Here is a 19,270-nt window from a genome sequence, read left to right as displayed (position 1 = left end):
AGAAAGAAAAAAAGGAATTTGTCAAATGTCAATCCTCATCAGTTTTAAGAAGCCAAGCTATTTCCTATATAAAATACCTTTAACCAATCAAATCCAATTAAATTCGAAATGAATCAAATCTCCCCAAGTAGGATTTGAATCTATGACCAGTCAGTTAACAACTGATCGCTCTATCACTGAGCTACTGTGGAACAACAAGAGATTAAATCTCATAGAGTTCAATTCTCGTGGCCATGTTTGGTGATTGAGATTGGATTGAATTATGAGGTAGAAATGAATTACATTGGATTAAAATGATAATACTAATCCAATGATGTGTTTGATACCACACGTAATTAAGAGGTTTGATTAATTGAAATGTGCTATTACATGGCTTAGTAGGATTAGACATAATCTAATCCAACTTAATCCCAACCTTTTGGTGGATTCGTAGTCGTACTATATCTGGCCCTAGTAGGATTAGACATAATTTAATCCATGTTGTTTTTAGGCAACCAACCATTTGATTAGGATTATGAATCCTATCCAACTACATTATCCAACTGTCGGTGCCCCATTAGTGTAGTGTTAAGAAGTTTCGTCTCCACCCAACTGGTCCTAGGTTCGAGGTTGGCATTGTAAAGTGTGTGCGAATTTGCACCCCTCTCCTCTCCCTCCCTAACTATTGGCAACAAAAAACCACATTATCCAACTTACAAAACGGGTGTCAATTAGATTACTTTGTAATCCACTCCAGCATGGTCTCAGAGTTTAGAACATAACCCAATCCAATTTGAATGAATTGGTATTGAATTAAATTGGATGAAACCAGATTATCTATTGAAATAATGGAAAACAATTCAAATATGAAGTAATTCCCGTCAAAAACCTAATCCAATCATACATTTTAATAGATTAAATGGAAAATACAAATTAAATGCTAAAGAAAAGTGTTTTGGTCCATCAATTTCAAATGCCTATATGATGAAAATAAAACATAAAATCAACTAATGGCAGGTTTATTAATCCGTAATTAGATTAGCAGGAATTGAATTGAGGAGGAGTTGGATTGAGGAGAATTAGATTCCAGATTACTATTGAAGTTGTTTACTAAATCATATGGATTGAGGGGAGTTAGATTCCGGATTCCTATTGAAGTTGTTTACTACATCATACAGAATTAGGGTAGGAGTGGTGCTAATTACTAAAATGTCCTCGTTGTTAGGTTAAAGTATATGACAAATTTGGAATTTTTAAAATTGTGTGAGGATAAAAAAGATGTATTCCTAATGGGTTAGTTCTCCAGAAATTAATCAGGAATTCAATTCCTAATTTTGTGTGAGCCTCACTTACTTTTCAATTCCTTTATGTGAAGTAAACGCAGAAATCTTTCATAAGTGAAATAATTCCTAATGAGAATTCCAATTCTTGATTAATAAACACACCATAAATTGAATTTGATTGAATTGTCACAAGCAAATTCGTTATCCAATTTAATCATGTTGGTTGTAAAATTTAGAGATCAAATTCATTGGACAAATCATGTGGATGACGGCATCATTCGATTTGGGCAAATAAGGTTGGATTTTGGGCTGATAAGGTTGGATCTTGAGTACACTTCTATTTTTCAACTATATATGTATAATATCTCCCTCCACCATTCAACTTTGGCAGTAGAACCCTCATAGCCTTGCAACTTTTCAATTTTCAACAACATTGTCTAATAGGTCACACCTTGTCAAATTGACTTCAATACATAGAACTATCAATTTTATCGCATAGAACTATCAATTTTATCTTAAAGCATGACGAAATCTCCAACAACCCGTTTTCTCAGGAAGTATGAGGTATTAAGGTAAATTTCAAATACATAGAACTATTGACAAGTCACACGTCTCTTCAGATCGATTAACATTAGCGGCTTATGATTCCTTCAAAAAGACAATCATGTGCCGTATATTTTTGAATTAAGGAAGCAGCTCATTTCCTCTCTTAATCTGTGGACCATGTGATTCCTAAAAACAGTTTCCTCTTTGTTAGGTTTCCCTTGACCAACTTATAGAAAAAAAGAGCCACAGATGTGTCTCCCAATTTATCGAAACACTAGCACATGAAATCAGGGCGTTAAAATCTCAAGGAATAAAAGCCCCAACATATTTAAATCAGGGTATAAAGTCAAAAGCGCAGACAAGTCCTAAAGTCTAAAGGTGAAGCTGGTAACAAGATGATTTATTTGGTAGAGCTCATATCATGGGCTATAATCATGGTGGAAAGTAACTGGCTTAATTGGTCTTGATGCTAAAATTATGAACACACGTTGCTGTGACTACTTTCGGATTTAATGGTTTATATATATATATATATATATATATATACCACTTTGAAAAGAAGATAAAGATGTCACACCAACAGACCTAGCTATGTGTTGTCGAGAGAGCTCACTTTATGCAAACCTGTCTGCAAAGGAGACGAACTTTTCAGGCTCCAAGATTTTATTCTAATTGTCACTTTCTCCGGCAAAGTTCCCAGAATAACGATGCTTATACCAGATTATATCAAACCAGCAACTTTTCTCACTGCACCCTTCTTCATTTTCAAGACCCTAGAGTCCAAATTCTAGACAACTTCTAGCTATCTTGGCCTGGTCTTTCAATTATCAAAATGCATTCATATATATACCATCCCTACGAAGGCTTATGTAGCATGGTTTCCACTTCTAATTTCACTCTTGTTCTTGATTGCAGATGTTGGTTAGGTCATTTGGCTTAGACAGTGAGCATGTTCCCTTGCACCCAAGTTTGAATCCCCTTTTCCGTAGATTATCCTTGATTAAGAAAAACATTAAGATATATATACATTGGGAGAAAAGAAACTCTGAAATTTCGATATTGTGTGCCAAGCAGGGTAAGAAAGAGGACCAAAACCACAGTGTAACCCGCTCAACTAATATTCTCAAATCTACCTCAGGATGTGGATGATAAGGTGGTTTTACCTTTCTTGCTCTAAGGAGTAGTGCCCTACCCTGCATATATATTTTAACATTTCGCCACAAAATTAGAGTAATTATTGCGACTACTGGTCTATGAGATCATTATGTTGATACCATTCAGCCCATAAAAAATGCTGACACAAATGTTATTTTGATAAATTAAATGTGAAAATGGCCATACCCGGTGGAATGTCATCATTTCCTCTCAATTATTAGCAGCTATAGTCTTCTCTAAACAATACCGTATAGCATAATTCAGGACCAAAAAAAATTACGTATCCCAAGTATATATTTCACCAAAGTTACCCCCACAATGTAATTTGAAGTTACCCAGAGAAAGTAATAGCACTCATTAAATTGTCGGTACATTAAGGGGAAATTTAACCTTTTTACTAATTATGTGATTGACGGTGATACTTCCGCCGCGAGATGAATAATTGAAAATACATGAACTTATTGTGCAATTTTAATAGTAATAGTTTTTCTCTCACATTCTTTTTGAGCAAATAGTATTAGTCTATTTTGCTTTACTGACAACCGTTTTATTCGTGTTCATTTTTCACGCGAATATTAGTCCATTTTACTTTACTAATTGTGTGATTTGAGATGACATTTGATTTACACTCCCACATGGTTACGATTGACACACTACCATCTTGGATAATTATACTTTACCTGAATGCATGTCTTATTACTAATACACAAATTTAAGGCAAATTGTACTATTCCTTGTAAAAGTGGAATGTTCATTTTCAAGAAACTGATGAGGTTATGAAGAATTTTATTTCAGGATTTCTTTGTCATTGGTCTAATCAAACCCATCAATTCTACTAGTAGAGTAACTTTCCCAGCTCACACCATGTGAAGAAGATCTAAGAAAGATCAACGAAAGATTAATTAGCATCAATGTGTCACCATCTTATATGTTATTGTTAAATTAAATATCAATTTTGAGTTCATGCATCGTCATCCTAAGAAATAAAATATTCCAATAAACAGCACCATCCACCATTGTAACCCCACGAACATATCTATGCTGTTACAAAATCGTACGGAACTCTGATTTTGGTCAATCCTTTGAATGAAATAAAAGAGAAGATACATTCAAAATTTCCATGGCTCAATCAGTTCGCCAATCAGCTCTAGCTTCTTGACATTATATCTAGTGTGAATGAAATAGGTTATGATTGAATGGTTAAAATTTTCGTCCCTCCGAAAGGTGCTTGTAACTCAAATGGTTAAGAGGATTTACTCTTACGTTCGAGTCATGTGTTCAGGTCCTCTTCCCACCAATGATGTTAAAAAATAAAATCATAAAATGTTTCATCCCTTCCAATATAACCAAAACCAATGAATAAAGAAACACAAATATACATCGATGAACCGCCACCCTAAGGTTAATTTTGATGGATCCGTTTTCTGGGAAAGAAGAAGAAGCTATAGGACTCAAGCATGTTATTGAAGGAGACTCGCAGATCCTTTTAAGATTATTGCAACTTGGAAAAAATCCTTCATGCCTCCATCTCCATATGGCGTATTTCTAAGTTGCTACGTGAGATTTTGATGTCTGATGTTGGGGTGCATTCAATTCAACATGTTTATCGAGAGGCGAATATTAGTTGTAGACGAACTTGCAAGGAAGGACCCATCTAAACTAATCCTCGTATATGGTTTTTCTAATTGGCCTTCGAAAGTAGGACTTAAAGTTATATAGGATAGAAGAAATCTTGAAATCTCAAGATAATTCTCTTTTCAGTCGTTATAAGAAGACACCCCAAATGGAGTTTCTTGCATACAAATATCTGGACAAAATAAATCCAATAAGATGGTGAATGAAACATGACAAAATCAAACTCAGCTCACTTAGAGTTGAAGACTAGAAGATCAATAAGACTCAAGGTAGCACCAGTGCTTCAAAGATCATGGAAAAAATAACATATTTTGCACGAACAGGGAACCAAAGGCTCCAAAAGCCAAGGGGCCTAATTACCGCTCAACATTCACCTAGTAAGAGAAGATCACAACACCTCTCCAACAACCCACATGATCCCGCAACGCCCAATAGTGAAAGATCCACCTAGATTTGACAACTCTACCTCCATAAAAGCCAGTTCAAGAAGTACAAAATTGGGGACAAACAAAATCCAGCAGAAAATTGTCTACAACATGACGAGGGAGATAAGTGCCCGATTTATTAGCCAAGGGGTTTAGTTCCAGGGATCCGTAAACCGAAAGGGTTGCAGAGTAGGGGGGGTCATGCTAGCGAAGAAGAAGGGGTGAGAGAATAGAGAGAAAAGAGAGGTTATGCATATAAGGTGTATAAGGGGATTCTATGGACATGCAATTATCTCTCGACACGGAACCTAAGATACAACTTAGTTCCTCACAAACAATTCTCGCATGTCCATAGAACCACCCTCATTTATAATGGTAATTTTACAAACATTAAGTCTTATATCCAAATTCTTAACAAACTCTTTCACATAATCTAGGATCCTTAAGATTATGAAATCATGTAAGACCCATATAGGGTCCATATACATGAGAGTTTGTGTAAGAGTTAGGATAAAAACTTGGTGTATTTGTAAAGTTAGCAGACGTTCATATACCCACTTTACCAGGTAGTTTCAAGTAATCTCTGAAAAAACTAAAAAAGGGATTTGAAACCCTGAAATATCTGAAACTAAAATCGAGGAGACCTGCTCAGCCTATTGGGCTCATGAAATGAAGTTCCTGGGGCCTTGTCTTTCTATTAGTTTTCCCAGAAAACTAAAGCCCATAACTGTCGAGAAACTCAAAGACTCAAAGGGAGAATTGACATGTTACTAGAATTCTGGAAACAGATGCTCAAAGATATGTATAAGGTACCATTTGGCCCGTAGCCATTTTCTGATAAAAGGCAAAAAGATGAGGGAAACCAGAAGAGGGAAACAACAAAAACATCACTAACACGATCTCGTTCGGATATTATTTTGTATCCATCACCAAGCATTATTGGCAGTGGTGATGGCTTCCCTATTATACGAGACACTATCTCCTCACCAAAGCACCAAGGCCTCAGCTTGATGATACACGTGACACGTGGCAGGAGATTTGAGTTGATGGAATTGTGGTGAAGTATTACTGTTGAGCATTTAGAATATTATAGTTAAACTTAAGTCGGTAATCATCATTAATTTTTTTAATATAAATCTATTATTATATAATGGAAAATCTTTGAGGGTCAACCGGTTTATCTTAAATTCTGATTGGCTATGTGCCTACCCCTCCACCAACATAAGTCAAAAATCAAACTGTTAATCTATCTAGGAGACCAGATAGGACTGAGATTAATTTCAGTCACTGGGTTTTTGTTTGTGTAGCATTTGGAGAACCAATGAATTTGGAATCATCCCAGAAATGAATAACCACAAAACGTATTGGCAAGAAATTGAACTGAGGCAGTGCATGATCAGAAATTCCTGTGCATGACCATCACCACCTATTATTAGACCTATAAACGGGTAGGATTCGGATCGGATATATCTCAATTCAAATTTGAATCCATTTATAATCTGATTATCGGATTCGGATCGCATTCGGACTACTAGATTGCACCTATCTATCCATATCCGTTACGCATCAAATTCGGATTCGAATCGGATCAGATTATTATCGGATTTTATTTTGAGATGTACAAAAAATTAAAATTTCATCAATAGCCTCGTTCTTTTATTGTATTTCTCTACTTTTTATATCATATTTGATATTTTATCATAAATATTAGTTTTAAGTGTATTCTTAGTGCACTGGATTCGAATATTAATATAATGCATAGAAAAACTAAATTATATTTCATATTAAGTCGGATCATATTATTATTGAATTGGATAAACTATAATCCATATATGGATCCATTTATAATCGGATTACTGGATTTAGATTGTAATCGGATTATCGGATTGAAAAGTCCAATCCATCTCCTATTAATTACACCATATTCGAATCAAAATCCGATCCATTGGCAAGTCTACCTATTATTACGAATTCATACATATATATGACATGTATAATATATTATAACTTTATAAGATACCAAACATGCCGTTCACTCATATTATAGTATATATATAGTTATAAATTAATAACACCACATGACGGTATGACTAGTCATACCAAATTTCGGTAACTATCACAACCAAGAATTTTCCATCCGCGACTAAAAATCAAAATGCTTGATTGATTTGAAGAGACTGCCACTAATTAGGTGAACATTGCAAATTTCCAAGGATACTTATACTTTTGTAATGGCAAATTTCAATTCAGCTTGGGGCTTCCTGAATTGGTAACTAGAAGCTAAATCCAAAGCTAACTAGGGTTACTAAGCTCTGGTTACCTAGTCAGCAGGTTTTGAACCACAGTACTAATTACGCTAATATACTCGATAATGATTGCTTTGATGATGGAAGCACAATAATAAAAATATGGAAAATAATAAAGTATTATTAACACTATCTAATAGTACCATTAAAGCAAGAAAATAATGTGAGAGAGGAAGAAAAAGAGGAGCTAAAGCACTTTCATTGGTCCCATACCATGTCTCCTCACTAGCTATCCTCGATGTGATCTTGTTCAATATTATTATTTCCTTTTCTTCTCTCCCACTGCAAATTTGTTTTCTTCTCCCTCAAATTCCTTTCCAACTTCTCTCCTACTCAAAGAAATACTAAAAAAAACAAAAATAAAATTATCACTGGCTATGATGTCCACCAACAAGGGGAAAGATGTAGCAGAAGGATCGTCGTCTGCTTCTGCTGCTGCTGCTGATCAGCAACAACTGAAGCAGGCGCAGCCGGCTCAACTGAGCCGGTACGAATCACAGAAGAGGAGAGATTGGAACACTTTTGGGCAGTACTTGAGGAACCAGAGGCCTCCAGTTGCTCTTTCACAGAGTAACTCAAACCATGTCCTGGATTTCCTTCGGTACTTGGACCAATTCGGAAAGACCAAGGTGCACTTACAAGGGTGCGTGTTTTTTGGGCAGCCAGAGCCTCCTGGCCCTTGCACTTGTCCACTTAGGCAAGCTTGGGGGAGCCTTGATGCACTGATCGGACGGCTGAGAGCTGCTTATGAAGAGAATGGTGGTTTGCCAGAAACAAACCCATTTGCAAGTGGTGCTATAAGAGTGTATCTGCGTGAAGTCAGGGATTCTCAAGCCAAGGCTCGGGGAATTCCTTACAAGAAGAAGAAGAAGAAGAGGAATCTATTGAAGGCCAATCTCGACCACAATCCCAACTTCACCATGCACCAATCTTGAATCTTGATCACCTGTCTCTCTCAACAAAATGGTAATTTCATACTACATATTTATAGTTTTGTATATAGATCGATGATGGGTTGCTTTAATCTCTTAGAGAAAGAGAAAATTATATATTTTTAAGCAACCAGCTTAGCTAGATTCTGAGTTTTTGTCAAGAACTGATCAACTTTTCTGTCCGGAAGAAGAAAATTTCAGTCAATAAGATGTAATTAAAGACAAAATCGGTATGCTAATGGGCATATACATGTTCAAATGGCAGCCATCTCATTCTGTACTTCCCTATAAAACCCTACGCCAAGTATATTTTAAACCCTAATTTGCATAGTAGCTAGCAAGTTGCTTTATGAGAAAAGACATAATAACAGTACTTAGTAACTTTACCTTAATTAACTTCTTTTACCAACATTTGATACTAAGTTATGATTGGATCTTCCTCTCTCTCTCCCCCCCTCTCTCTCTCTCATGCAAATTAAATCATGGTATTTTTTGTGGGTTTCAAAAATATATATAATATTCTCATTAACATGTTTTTGCTTTTTTTGTATTCATAGCCCTTTTGGGATTCTGCACGATCTTGTGCCCGCCATGAATGGACATAAACAGCATCTCACTGTTGACATTCATGTACTCATATATATGTTATATATATACATATATACATATATACATATATAATATAAACCCCCAATTATTTATATAATATTTTTGTCATAATCTTGATGCAATTTTATGATGAGAGATCTCGATGGGGGCAGTACGTAGGATTAGGAATAGGATAGACCAAATGCTCATCCAGCGGCCAAGTTGGTTTGCTGGTGTTAATGACACATTAGCCATTACTAAGATATATATCTCTCATGTACCATTAGCACTAAATCTTCACAAGCTGCGCAAGCTTTGTCTTGATCTGATATTTAATAATTTACATTCCTTCTCTTCTTCCCTTTCTATACTCACCATGATGCGATGTCCCTTTTTTTGTTGTTAATTATTCAATATAGAATGAATTGACCTTTGTACCTAAATCAGTTTGTCCTTTGTCTAAATCAGATTAATGCTAGGGGTAACCTAAATCAGCCGGAATTGCTTAATTAGTTTTCGATAAAAACGTTGTACTACGCGTTGTTTGGATTGCTACTTATGATCAAGCATATTAATTAGTTTCAATAAATGTATATTACCATCTCCTAAAGCATATCCAAATGATGTCACACTACCCTATCAACACATATCCAAATTTACCAAATAATTCACTTCATAGTTTATCATATTTTCCCTCTTATGTTTTGTAATTTGACAGTTTGATTCTAATTTCTGCAACCCGGATTCTAATTTCAGGCGCCAATTTGATTTCCAACCCAAATGCACCATGAAGGTTTGGAGCTGCACCAGTCTGGGTGGTGCAAACACTCAACTCCATGTCACCATTGATGGTCATTGTCTATTTTCTTTCGCATTTATATATTATTTTATCGAGAAATCAAAACACGAAGTAAGTGAAGACGAAGCTGAATCGAGATTATGAGTAAGTTCCCTCTACCACTTTCTTTGTAGGTTAATCAGTACAATGTCTCATAGATATATGGTTTAAGTATTACTACGTACCATAAACAAGTCTCTCTCCTTCTCTTTTTTTCTCTCTCTCTCTCTCTCTCTCGCTCTCTCTCTTTCTCTCTTCATGCAAGAGTATTGTGTTTCGGTTGTTCCTATAATTTTGGATAAATGCTGGTTAAGATTACATGTGTAATTATTGTGGGGTTCCATGAATTTCTATATATACAAGCAGGCTACTTTATAATGATCATCCGAATTTGAGTGTTGAATGAAATTAAATTGAGCTTCTGGTTTTGTTGAGAAGATTGATTTCTTCTTAAACTCTCATATCTACATGTTTGTCATCAAATCAGATTCATCAAGTTAGAATGTCCTGTGTTTTTCCACATAAGAAATCCATGGTCGATTAACTTACAAGTGTCAAGATACTATTTGCTAACCTCATAGTTCATTGAGCCTTGTTTTTTTTTTTTACCTTGCATGGGCACGCGGCTTGTTTCATAACAATCAATATGCGCCCTCATATGGTGATATGAAAATCATCAGAGCTTCACTTCCAATCATCTTCAACTCCCATAAATTTTTGGTACTCTCATTCAACTTGCCAACTCTCAAGTCCATGCCGAAATGACCATTTTGTTCATCAATTTCAATGTCATTAATTGTTTCAAAGAGTTTTTGTAGACATTGTTCTATTGTGTATGAATGAACTTGTGTTTGAGATCATGTTGGAATCTCTGCGTATGTTTTTGTGATCAAGTCATTACCATCTCAACATATCGCAAGTCTTTTCATCATGAAGAATTCGTATAGCTTCAAAATTAGGTATACATCGTATTATATACATGACGATGATATGATTAGTAATAATTAAGAATCAATTAAAGCTCTGATACCAATAGTTCTGATCTCTTGGACTACGGGGGTTCAAGAGATCTGTGGTCACTTACCGTTGGATGTAAATTCAACAGTCCACTCACTCTTGCATTCCTTTTAAGAAACTTTTTTGAACCATTGGATTAATATCCAACGGTGAGTGATCACAATCTCTTGGACTCCTGTAGTCCAAGAGATCGAGACTGTTGATACCAATTTGATGTCAAAAAATTAATTGAGAGATGAGGAGAAAAATCCACCAAAGGGTAAGAGCTAGCAATAAGTTGACTATTCTATGGAATCCACCGGAGATAGGCAGAAGAACTCGTCACCTATTGGAATATATCCACATAATAATGGGGAATTAACAAAAAGTTGGTCTTATTCTTATCAAGTTAAGCACTAAACTTTCATTTTTATCACGACATGAAATGAGAAAAATATACTAATTCGATAGATAAATATTAGATTAGTTTTCACATGAAGATTTTAGAAGTCATGGAAAAACTCAAAGACTGTCAAGATTAACAAATATATCCAGACACTTATAAAGTTCGAGGGAGGGGAAAAAAAGAAAATTACGGGAAATTGAAAATACATAATTTTTTTTATCTCTTCTCTCTTTGGTTTCTTTTCATTTTTTTAATGAATTTTATTTATGCATTTTTAATTAGTTTATAGTCATTGACATTAGTGGCACATGATGAGATAGCTAACAGTACAATTAGTACTGAACAACTACAATTATTCGTGCTCATACATGTGGTATTAAGCGCTGTTATTGTCTTTATCGTCATTCTGTACTACATAGATGACAACGACTACAACGTTGTTTTCTTACAGTGGTATATTCACATCTAAGGCTACAATATGATCCTTAGTTTTTTTTTTTTTTTTTTCTTTCTAACAAATAACTTGATGTGTTAAGATTTGTTGTTAAAGGATGTGCATACATAACTGCAAGCATTCATGCATAAACGCATGTATCCGTCCCTCTCTATAGAATCAGTGAAGGATCTAGATCCATGACACTTGTACATCACAAATACGGTCGAAGTCTTGAAGATGCTGAAAAGTAAAAAGTAGGATCGTGACCCTGAAGTAAGTTGCTGCTGGCATCAATATCATCGAAATAGCATACCAAATGGGTAAAATTAATTGCACAAGAATTATCTAGATATCTACAGCATTCCCTGGCCCTGCTCAATCAGTTTTAGTAAAGATGCTGCATTAAAAGTATAAATCAATTTTCTCAAAACCGATTTAGTAGATTCATATGGGCCCTACAAAATCATGGGCACCGCAACTTGCCTGCACCAATGGAAATGTATGTATATATTTTGTGGGCCTCACTATTATTACCTTGAGTTTCGAAATTCAAATCTTTCGTGCGTCAATTATCGTTTGTGAAAAAAAAAAAAAAAAAATTTGAATTACTATTAGGTAGGTTTTCGAATTAAAATAACATGTCGAACTATATGACAAGAGAATATTTATGCATGTGTACACGTACATATATATTTTCTTTGGATTGGTAGTGATAGAAGTTGATAAGTATCTAGCATCTAGTTCAGCTTTAGCTATGGAAACTATTTAACATATGGATCACCAAACGTAAATAGTAGTGGGGAAACCACTCCCTTATCTATTTCTAGTTTAATACACCATTTGGAGCAAAATTCAATCTTAACCCATCTTAGCACCACGAAAAAATCATTATCTTCTACACCCTTGTATTTGGAATTAAAATAAAAACTCAGCTTATCATCAATAGTTCAGATTAACAATCTAATAATTAGGGTGGAGTTAGCATGGGACTAGTGTGATTTCAGGCCTCAACCCCATTTTTATCTTTTTTATTTGTATATTATATATGATATATAATATTATAATATATTAGGTTAATTTTAGGATATTTACTCTAAAATAAAATAATATATTATATTCTTTTGGTCTATAAATTAACCATAACATTTCTTGATCTCTCTTCTACTCATCTCCCTTAAATTTTTTAAGTTAATTTATAACATTTGCACTAAGAACTCCTAAAGTTTTAACCTTTCTTTCTCTTCTTCTTCTTCTTTTTTTTTTTTTATTTTTTTATTTTTTATAAAAAGCTTTGTGATTTTTTTTCCTCATTTTTCAATGTATGAGTTGGATACCTTAATATTACGCTTTATGAACTCTTTATGTTTCTATTTCTTTTCTCTATTGGAATATAAATTATTAAATTTTAAGTTTTTAATAGTGTAGATGGTGAAATTAGTATTTAACTAATTTAAAATATAAAATTCATGATAATTATGAAGAGAAGACAAATTTTATGAAGGAGCCCATCTAATGTGAAATTTTGGCTCCGTAACTGCTAACAACATAATATATCAAAACCACAGAATTATTGAAGATTTGTACATGTGTAAATACGTATAAAAACTCAATTACGGTATTTAGCTAGAAAACATATATTTTAAAAAACCATTTGGAGCATAACCAAGTTGTACGTGAGAGTGTATTTGCATGCATGGATGCTTGTGGTTTCCCATTACAAAGTCACCTAGTGTGTACGTAGGCATTATATAGCCTTATAGGCAGCAGGCTGAGGCCAGAGATTGTCATCTCATATCATACCCCCACGTAACGAAAGTGATCACACAGTGAGTGGAAAATCTTTGCAGATCGCAGCCTCCCACTAAAGGAAGGCCATCCAATTGGGATGAAGTTGGGCCACAAGACCGACAACATCTATTGTTTTTTTTATATATATTTTTTATAAAATTAAAAATATGTTCGTACAACATTATTGGCATGGTGATCTCAATGTTAACTTCAAAATTCAATCCAATAATGTGAAATCCGATCCCATTAATTAATCATCCCCATAGAAGATTAAGATAATCAGCGCCCCCCAAGTGGAAACATAACTAATTAATACAAGTGATTTAAGGATTTTATAGGCCAATAAACGCCTGAGCGAAGGTTAGTATTTTATTGCTTCCAGAAGGAGAATTGTGGTATGTCGACATGGTGTTATAAATCCGAGATTGTATAAAATTCATGAGATGGACTAGCTAGCTAGCTAGCTCACCTGAGACATTAAAAAGCTAACACAAATGATTACATTTATAAACATAATATTTCATAATTTATATACTTGGTATTATAATATACCTAAAAACGACAAGAAAGTTAAAATAACTCAATTACCCTTTAACTGAAAACATAACATAATTCATCGAGAAAACCTGTTGAAGAACTACAGAGAAATACTTCTTCAGCATCAAGCGAAATGTGAAGTTTTCATCGAGAATCAACATAACCCATTCTTGGCTCTGACACCATGTTAAGATCGAAGAATTTGCGAGAACGAATGGACGATGATTAAAGAAAAACAACTGATTAACTTTTTGTTGACTGATGATTGTATTACAGTAGCCTTAACCATTGTGAGCACTCGCATTCTTACAATGAGAACATTAAAAATCTAGTAACTTTTATAAGATGAAAGATGTTGCAGAAGAATTAGGTGTTCATATACTTCATAGATGCAAATCTAGAGAATTGATTAAGCATGCAACTTAGCTTAGAAACGTTATAATTGGAATTGATAAGCATAAGTTTTGATTAGAAACACATGACTCTGCAATACCCCAAACAACAATATAAGTGAGAGCCCTCTAGGCCTCTAGCTATCATAAAAGGCAGTCACAAAGGATAGCTGTACAACAAGAACAGGTTCATTTATTCATCCCAGCTATCATTATTACAAAAATAATTGAATATGAGAAGTAAGCTCACCCTCAAGCATGTTGGGAACCTTAGAGCTCTTTTGAACCCTCAACTACATGAGGTGAAGAGCAATTGAGCACGATGCTTCCATAATTGGAAGTGAACTCTCAACCAAAAGCCAACTTGTCAAGCAAAATTGCTGAATTGTCTCACATTAAATTATATCACTAAACTACCAATTCCTTCGGTCGGTGTTTGTGTTTGTAGAAATGTATCATAATTCAAGCTTCTTGCAACTTCAAAGAAATGTCTAACGGATTCTTCAGGTGTCCGTACAAGAACACCATGCCCTAGATTGAGAATGTGTCCCCTTGGCCCTGCAGACCTCACCACCCTGAATATATTCTGTTAGTTTCAGAAATATAAACAATTGACAATTGAAAACTAAACACAGAAAATAGAAAACCACACAACCCATTGTCAATCCATATAGAATAAAGTAGAAGTTGACACTCGTTTGAGAAAAAAATTCAATTAATGAAATTGTTTAGCAGTAAATGTTTGGGGCAAGGACTAAATTCTAACCAATCGTCAAGTACTATGCTAGGATTTCTTTTTCTTTTTATCTTTTAGATGGGGCCAAGCTAATAACATTCACGTGTAGAATTCAAAGTGAAAATTTTGAACTATAAAATGGGTTATGGACTCCCTGCCCAAGCACCCCCTCTTCTCTCTGGAATCTGGATAGCCAATTGTCCAGGCGTAATACCGTCCAACTTTTAGTTATAGGGTGAGAAGTCACAGAAGTCTAATCCAATTTAAACTTAGGCAATTTCCAACAACTGAATAAGCCAATGGTCCACACAAATGGAAGTTCATATTGCAGGCCAAGTTTTGAATTAAATTAGTTGCAAGGAAGTTCAGAGATGTTCCCATAACAAACCTTAGAATTTCTTCAGTCAGGGATGGAAGAGGAGAAAATAGGTAAGCAGGGTCCACATTTCCCTGTACACTGATCTCACTACCCAATCGTTTTCTACCATCTGCCATGTCCACCGTCCAGTCAAGCCCAATCACATCTACTCCAGTTCCTTTCATACGCTCAAGAAGGCCGCCATTCCCATTAATGTACAGAACAAGTGGTGTTTTAGGGCATCTTTTCCTAACTGAACTCACGATCTGCAATTTAAGAACACTACCTTGTGAACAGAAGGAAAAGGAAGAGACTCCTACCCATAAAGAAAAAAAGAGGAAAAAATAACAGAATGTAATGGCATAACAACCACTCTTGCAACTTTATAAGGTCCAAGCAAGTGTAAGGTATAAAAAGGCATATAAAGATAAATTATATGCTGAATTTATTACAGATCAATAAACAATGAGATGAAGCAAACTTTCAAACAATGAGATGAAGCAAACTTTCAAACAATAAGATGGAAACAGAGCAAAGTCAGAAAACCATGACACAGAGTCTACAGAAGGAAAAAGCTACTTTGCCCAGATTAGCATAATAAATTCCTCAAACAGACACACACCATGAACCTGTGTAGGCAGTTATCTAGTGTATTTATTTCCATATGCACCTACGTGAAATGAATTCCATTTAGAGAAATATATATGTGTCTTCCCACTCACCTCTTGAATATATGGCTTCGACCAGCTATCCCACATGCTTGGTGGTAGTTGCCCACCCCATGAATCAAATATTTGTATACAATGAGCCCCTGCTTCTACTTGGAAAACAATATAGTCAGATATTGCCTGTGTCAAATGCGAAAGAAGAGCCCTCAATACATGTGGTGCTGTATGGCACATGCTCTTTATTGTTGTATACGTGGAAGTTGAACCCCCTTCTACTATGTATGTAGCAATCGTCCAAGGTGCCCCTACAAAACCCAAAACAGCAGCTTGCCCGCCAACCTGAACGAAAGAATAACTGAGAGAAGCAAGTATACAGGGATTGATATAATATAACCAGACATGTAAATTTGGCAAACAAATACAGTTCCTCTTCCTTTTCAAGCATGTGAGTATCTAATAAGTACCTCCTGCCGCAATATCTTTAAGGATTCCCCCACAAACTGAAGTTTATCCAAGTCAATTGGATGTAAAGTCTTCAAACCCTCTTCAGAAACAATTGGTGACTGGATAACAGGACCCCGAATGTCTTCTATGTCAAACAGCACACCAAATGCAGGTAGAGGGGTAAGTATGTCTGAGAAAATAATCACTCCGTCAGGATGGAAAGCTTCCCAAGGCTGCAAAGAAATTTCCACAATGAGATCAGTTGTCTCTGACCTCTCTCTGAATGATGGATATTTCTCTGCAAGCTTTCTGTAAACGGCCATATACCTTCCTGCTTGGCGCATCATCCATGCTGGAGGCCGACTTACAGGCTCACCTCTTGCAGCCTTAACCAAGAGTGGATCTGGGAGTCGGGGAAGTGGAGTTTAATATGAAAATTAAAATGCAAGCTTTATTTAACAACAAAAACAATTTTTAAAGAGAAGTTACTGAGAGTAAAACATCAAACTAGCGAAGTTCAAATATTAGGACAGGGTTGAACATTATGTGTTGCAATACGCACTAGCATTTTATAAGAGGCAATGCCTCAATATGCGTGAAGAGAAGGCTCATGGTCTTGGGTCAATTCAAACTATTAGCACACTAATATATATCTTTAATTGGTTAGACCTCGACTCATAGATCAACCTCAATATCAACTAACCCTGTTATCACCTGAGCCAAGCCAGATGGGAAACAATATATTCTCCATAACAGCAATGCCAAATCAACTAAAAGGTATGATGTGAGTAATGAAAAAACTTGATTAAGAGATCAGCACAGTTTCTCTCTATAGTTCATGGACCATAAAATAAAAAAGGAACTTCATTGATACATAGTATTTCCAAACTATGTTTCTCCCAGGCACCTATAACTTTTCATTACATTTTAGTACCATTTTCTCTCAAATGAAACATTGTATGCGAAGTTGTCACTCACTCCGACCGAACAAATATTATGCCAAAGCCCTGCAGTGCTATAAACACATTACTCCTCCTAAGACAGCTTCCACATCACAAATGCTTGTTCCAAACTGTCTTTAACAAACTTTTTCTGGGTTTTCCCTTTCTCTCTGTCCATCTCTCTCTAAGAGACAGCTCTTTCCATTTCTAGCCGTTCTGAGGGTCCTTGGGAAAGAGGGTAAATTTCTGCCATAGCCACTGAAAATGCGAGGCACAATTCCAGAACATATCCTCTTTGAGGCATTTAATCGAGCACATAGTGGGCACCAGCAGAGGGGCAAATTCCGGCCACTCTAAGGGGTTTTACGGCGCTTAACAAGCTTTTCTCTGATCCTTTTCTTCAATTGGTCTTAAATTAACCCTCTAGAGATTGCATTATTTTTAATTTCAGCTTCATTTTTGGTATTATCACTCATTTATCACTTTGTGTTCACTAAGCAAATAATTAGAATCTGGATAGTAGGAATTGCTCATTGATTCACAATATAATCAAAACCGAAGTATTATAGCATAACCGTGAACTACAATGCAAGAAAGCAAGATTGGAGAATAAACCATTTCAAGTTAACAGAAAATGAGCCACAAAAACCAAAAAAGTAAATACATTTCTTTAAAAAAAAAAAAAACAAGGGGGAAAAGAAGCATACCAGAAGATGAAGAAGAAGAAGAGCAGGTTACAGAAACTTTCTTTTGGGCACATTTTCTTTTAGAAGAAGCCATGGAACCACGGGGAGTAGCACAAGTAGAACTTGCCCCCGACTGCACGAACAAGCTCGAAGACTTCCATCCCAGAGAGCTGTTCACACTGCAAATAACCAAATTTCAGTTTGATAGGAATTGGGGTGCCCCAAGAAGGACGCAAATACCAAATTCAGAGAGAGAGAGAGAGAGAGAGCTGGCCTGGCTGGAGCAGATAAACCCATTTCGGATAGAGAGGGAGAGAGAGACGGACAACTGTATGTAGAGTTGGAGGATTTGTATTTTGCAGAAATTTTCCACTTGCGGGAGGAATGCGGGACCATACTGGTAACCGTTGGATCTGAACTAATGAGATCCAACGGCTGGTAGGATTTTAGCTCGTTCTAGCAATTTTTTATGGCAAAAAGTCACTTTTGATCCCTGTGGTTTATTATTTTTACCACTAAGATTCCTGTGGTTTCAATTTCGTCACTTTTATCCCTATTGTTTCAATTTAATGCAATTTTAGGACAATTCCTAATTTCTGATACTTATCGAGGGACATTTTAGTCCAAACTTGCAGCACCTCCCTAACCACCTCCACCGCCACTAACCCTCCAAAAACTCCTCCATGTTGTAAACATTGACAACCCCACTGTCTAAACTAGCAACAAACAATGCTTCTTGGAGATGTACAAAGAGAGGTACCATTATACAACCTTCATTAATAATTTTTTTAGAGATTATGTTGAATTACATAATAAGAAACTATCGAAGCTTGTGACATTGGCACAAGGTGCAGTAAGAGCTGCAATTGATGACGTTGTTGTAATCCTAAGCTACTTTTATGAAGCTTACAAAAGACCGAAGTAGACTTGCTCTGGCTACCTTGTTTTTCTTTTTTGGCTTGAGATTACCTTCATCCCTTATGAAGCAATGAGATGGATTATGATTATAATTATGAGTTTTTCTTTGGGTTCAGAAAAAAAATAAAGAAATGTATCTCCCTTGTGTAATCCAAAGACCCGCTCGATTATGATTTTGTTAGTTGATGTTTATGTATAGATGGCCATAATTTTTATCAACAAAAATTCAAATGGAGCATTGTTTGTTGCTAGTTTACAACATAGATAAGTTTTTGGA

The 19,270-nt window shown here is 35.5% G+C and overlaps 2 protein-coding genes across 2 annotated transcripts; one reads left to right on the top strand and one right to left on the bottom strand.

Moving 5' to 3' along the window:
• Window positions 7,431-10,115, top strand: LOC18780559 (protein LIGHT-DEPENDENT SHORT HYPOCOTYLS 10). The gene is made up of 2 exons (XM_007212061.2): window positions 7,431-8,295; window positions 9,606-10,115. Exon 1 carries the CDS (start codon window positions 7,707-7,709, stop codon window positions 8,262-8,264), a length of 558 nt encoding a protein of 185 aa, XP_007212123.1. The 5' UTR covers window positions 7,431-7,706; the 3' UTR covers window positions 8,265-8,295; window positions 9,606-10,115.
• Window positions 14,273-18,440, bottom strand: LOC18781451 (uroporphyrinogen decarboxylase 1, chloroplastic). Its single transcript, XM_007213761.2, has 6 exons — window positions 18,350-18,440; window positions 18,097-18,254; window positions 16,469-16,851; window positions 16,059-16,343; window positions 15,367-15,602; window positions 14,273-14,817 (listed from the first exon to the last, which is right to left on the bottom strand). Exons 1-6 carry the CDS (start codon window positions 18,370-18,372, stop codon window positions 14,643-14,645), a joined length of 1,260 nt encoding a protein of 419 aa, XP_007213823.1. The 5' UTR covers window positions 18,373-18,440; the 3' UTR covers window positions 14,273-14,642.

The sequence above is a fragment of the Prunus persica genome, chromosome G4, assembly GCF_000346465.2.
Source record: "Prunus persica cultivar Lovell chromosome G4, Prunus_persica_NCBIv2, whole genome shotgun sequence".
In the NCBI taxonomy this organism is placed as follows: Eukaryota; Viridiplantae; Streptophyta; class Magnoliopsida; order Rosales; family Rosaceae; genus Prunus; species Prunus persica.
This window is presented reverse-complemented; position numbering and strand designations above follow the sequence as displayed.

Bases quoted from the DNA above. Each gene is read 5' to 3' on its own strand.
- LOC18780559 (XM_007212061.2), top strand. From the start codon at position 7,707: ATGATGTCCACCAACAAGGGGAAAGATGTAGCAGAAGGATCGTCGTCT.
- LOC18781451 (XM_007213761.2), bottom strand. From the start codon at position 18,372: ATGGGTTTATCTGCTCCAGCCAG. The intron at 16,852-18,096 runs GTATGCTTCTTT...CCCGACTCCCAG, and splicing joins TTCTTCTTCTTCATCTTCTG to ATCCACTCTTGGTTAAGGCT. The intron at 15,603-16,058 runs GTGAGTGGGAAG...CTTAAATTGCAG, and splicing joins CGAAGCCATATATTCAAGAG to ATCGTGAGTTCAGTTAGGAA.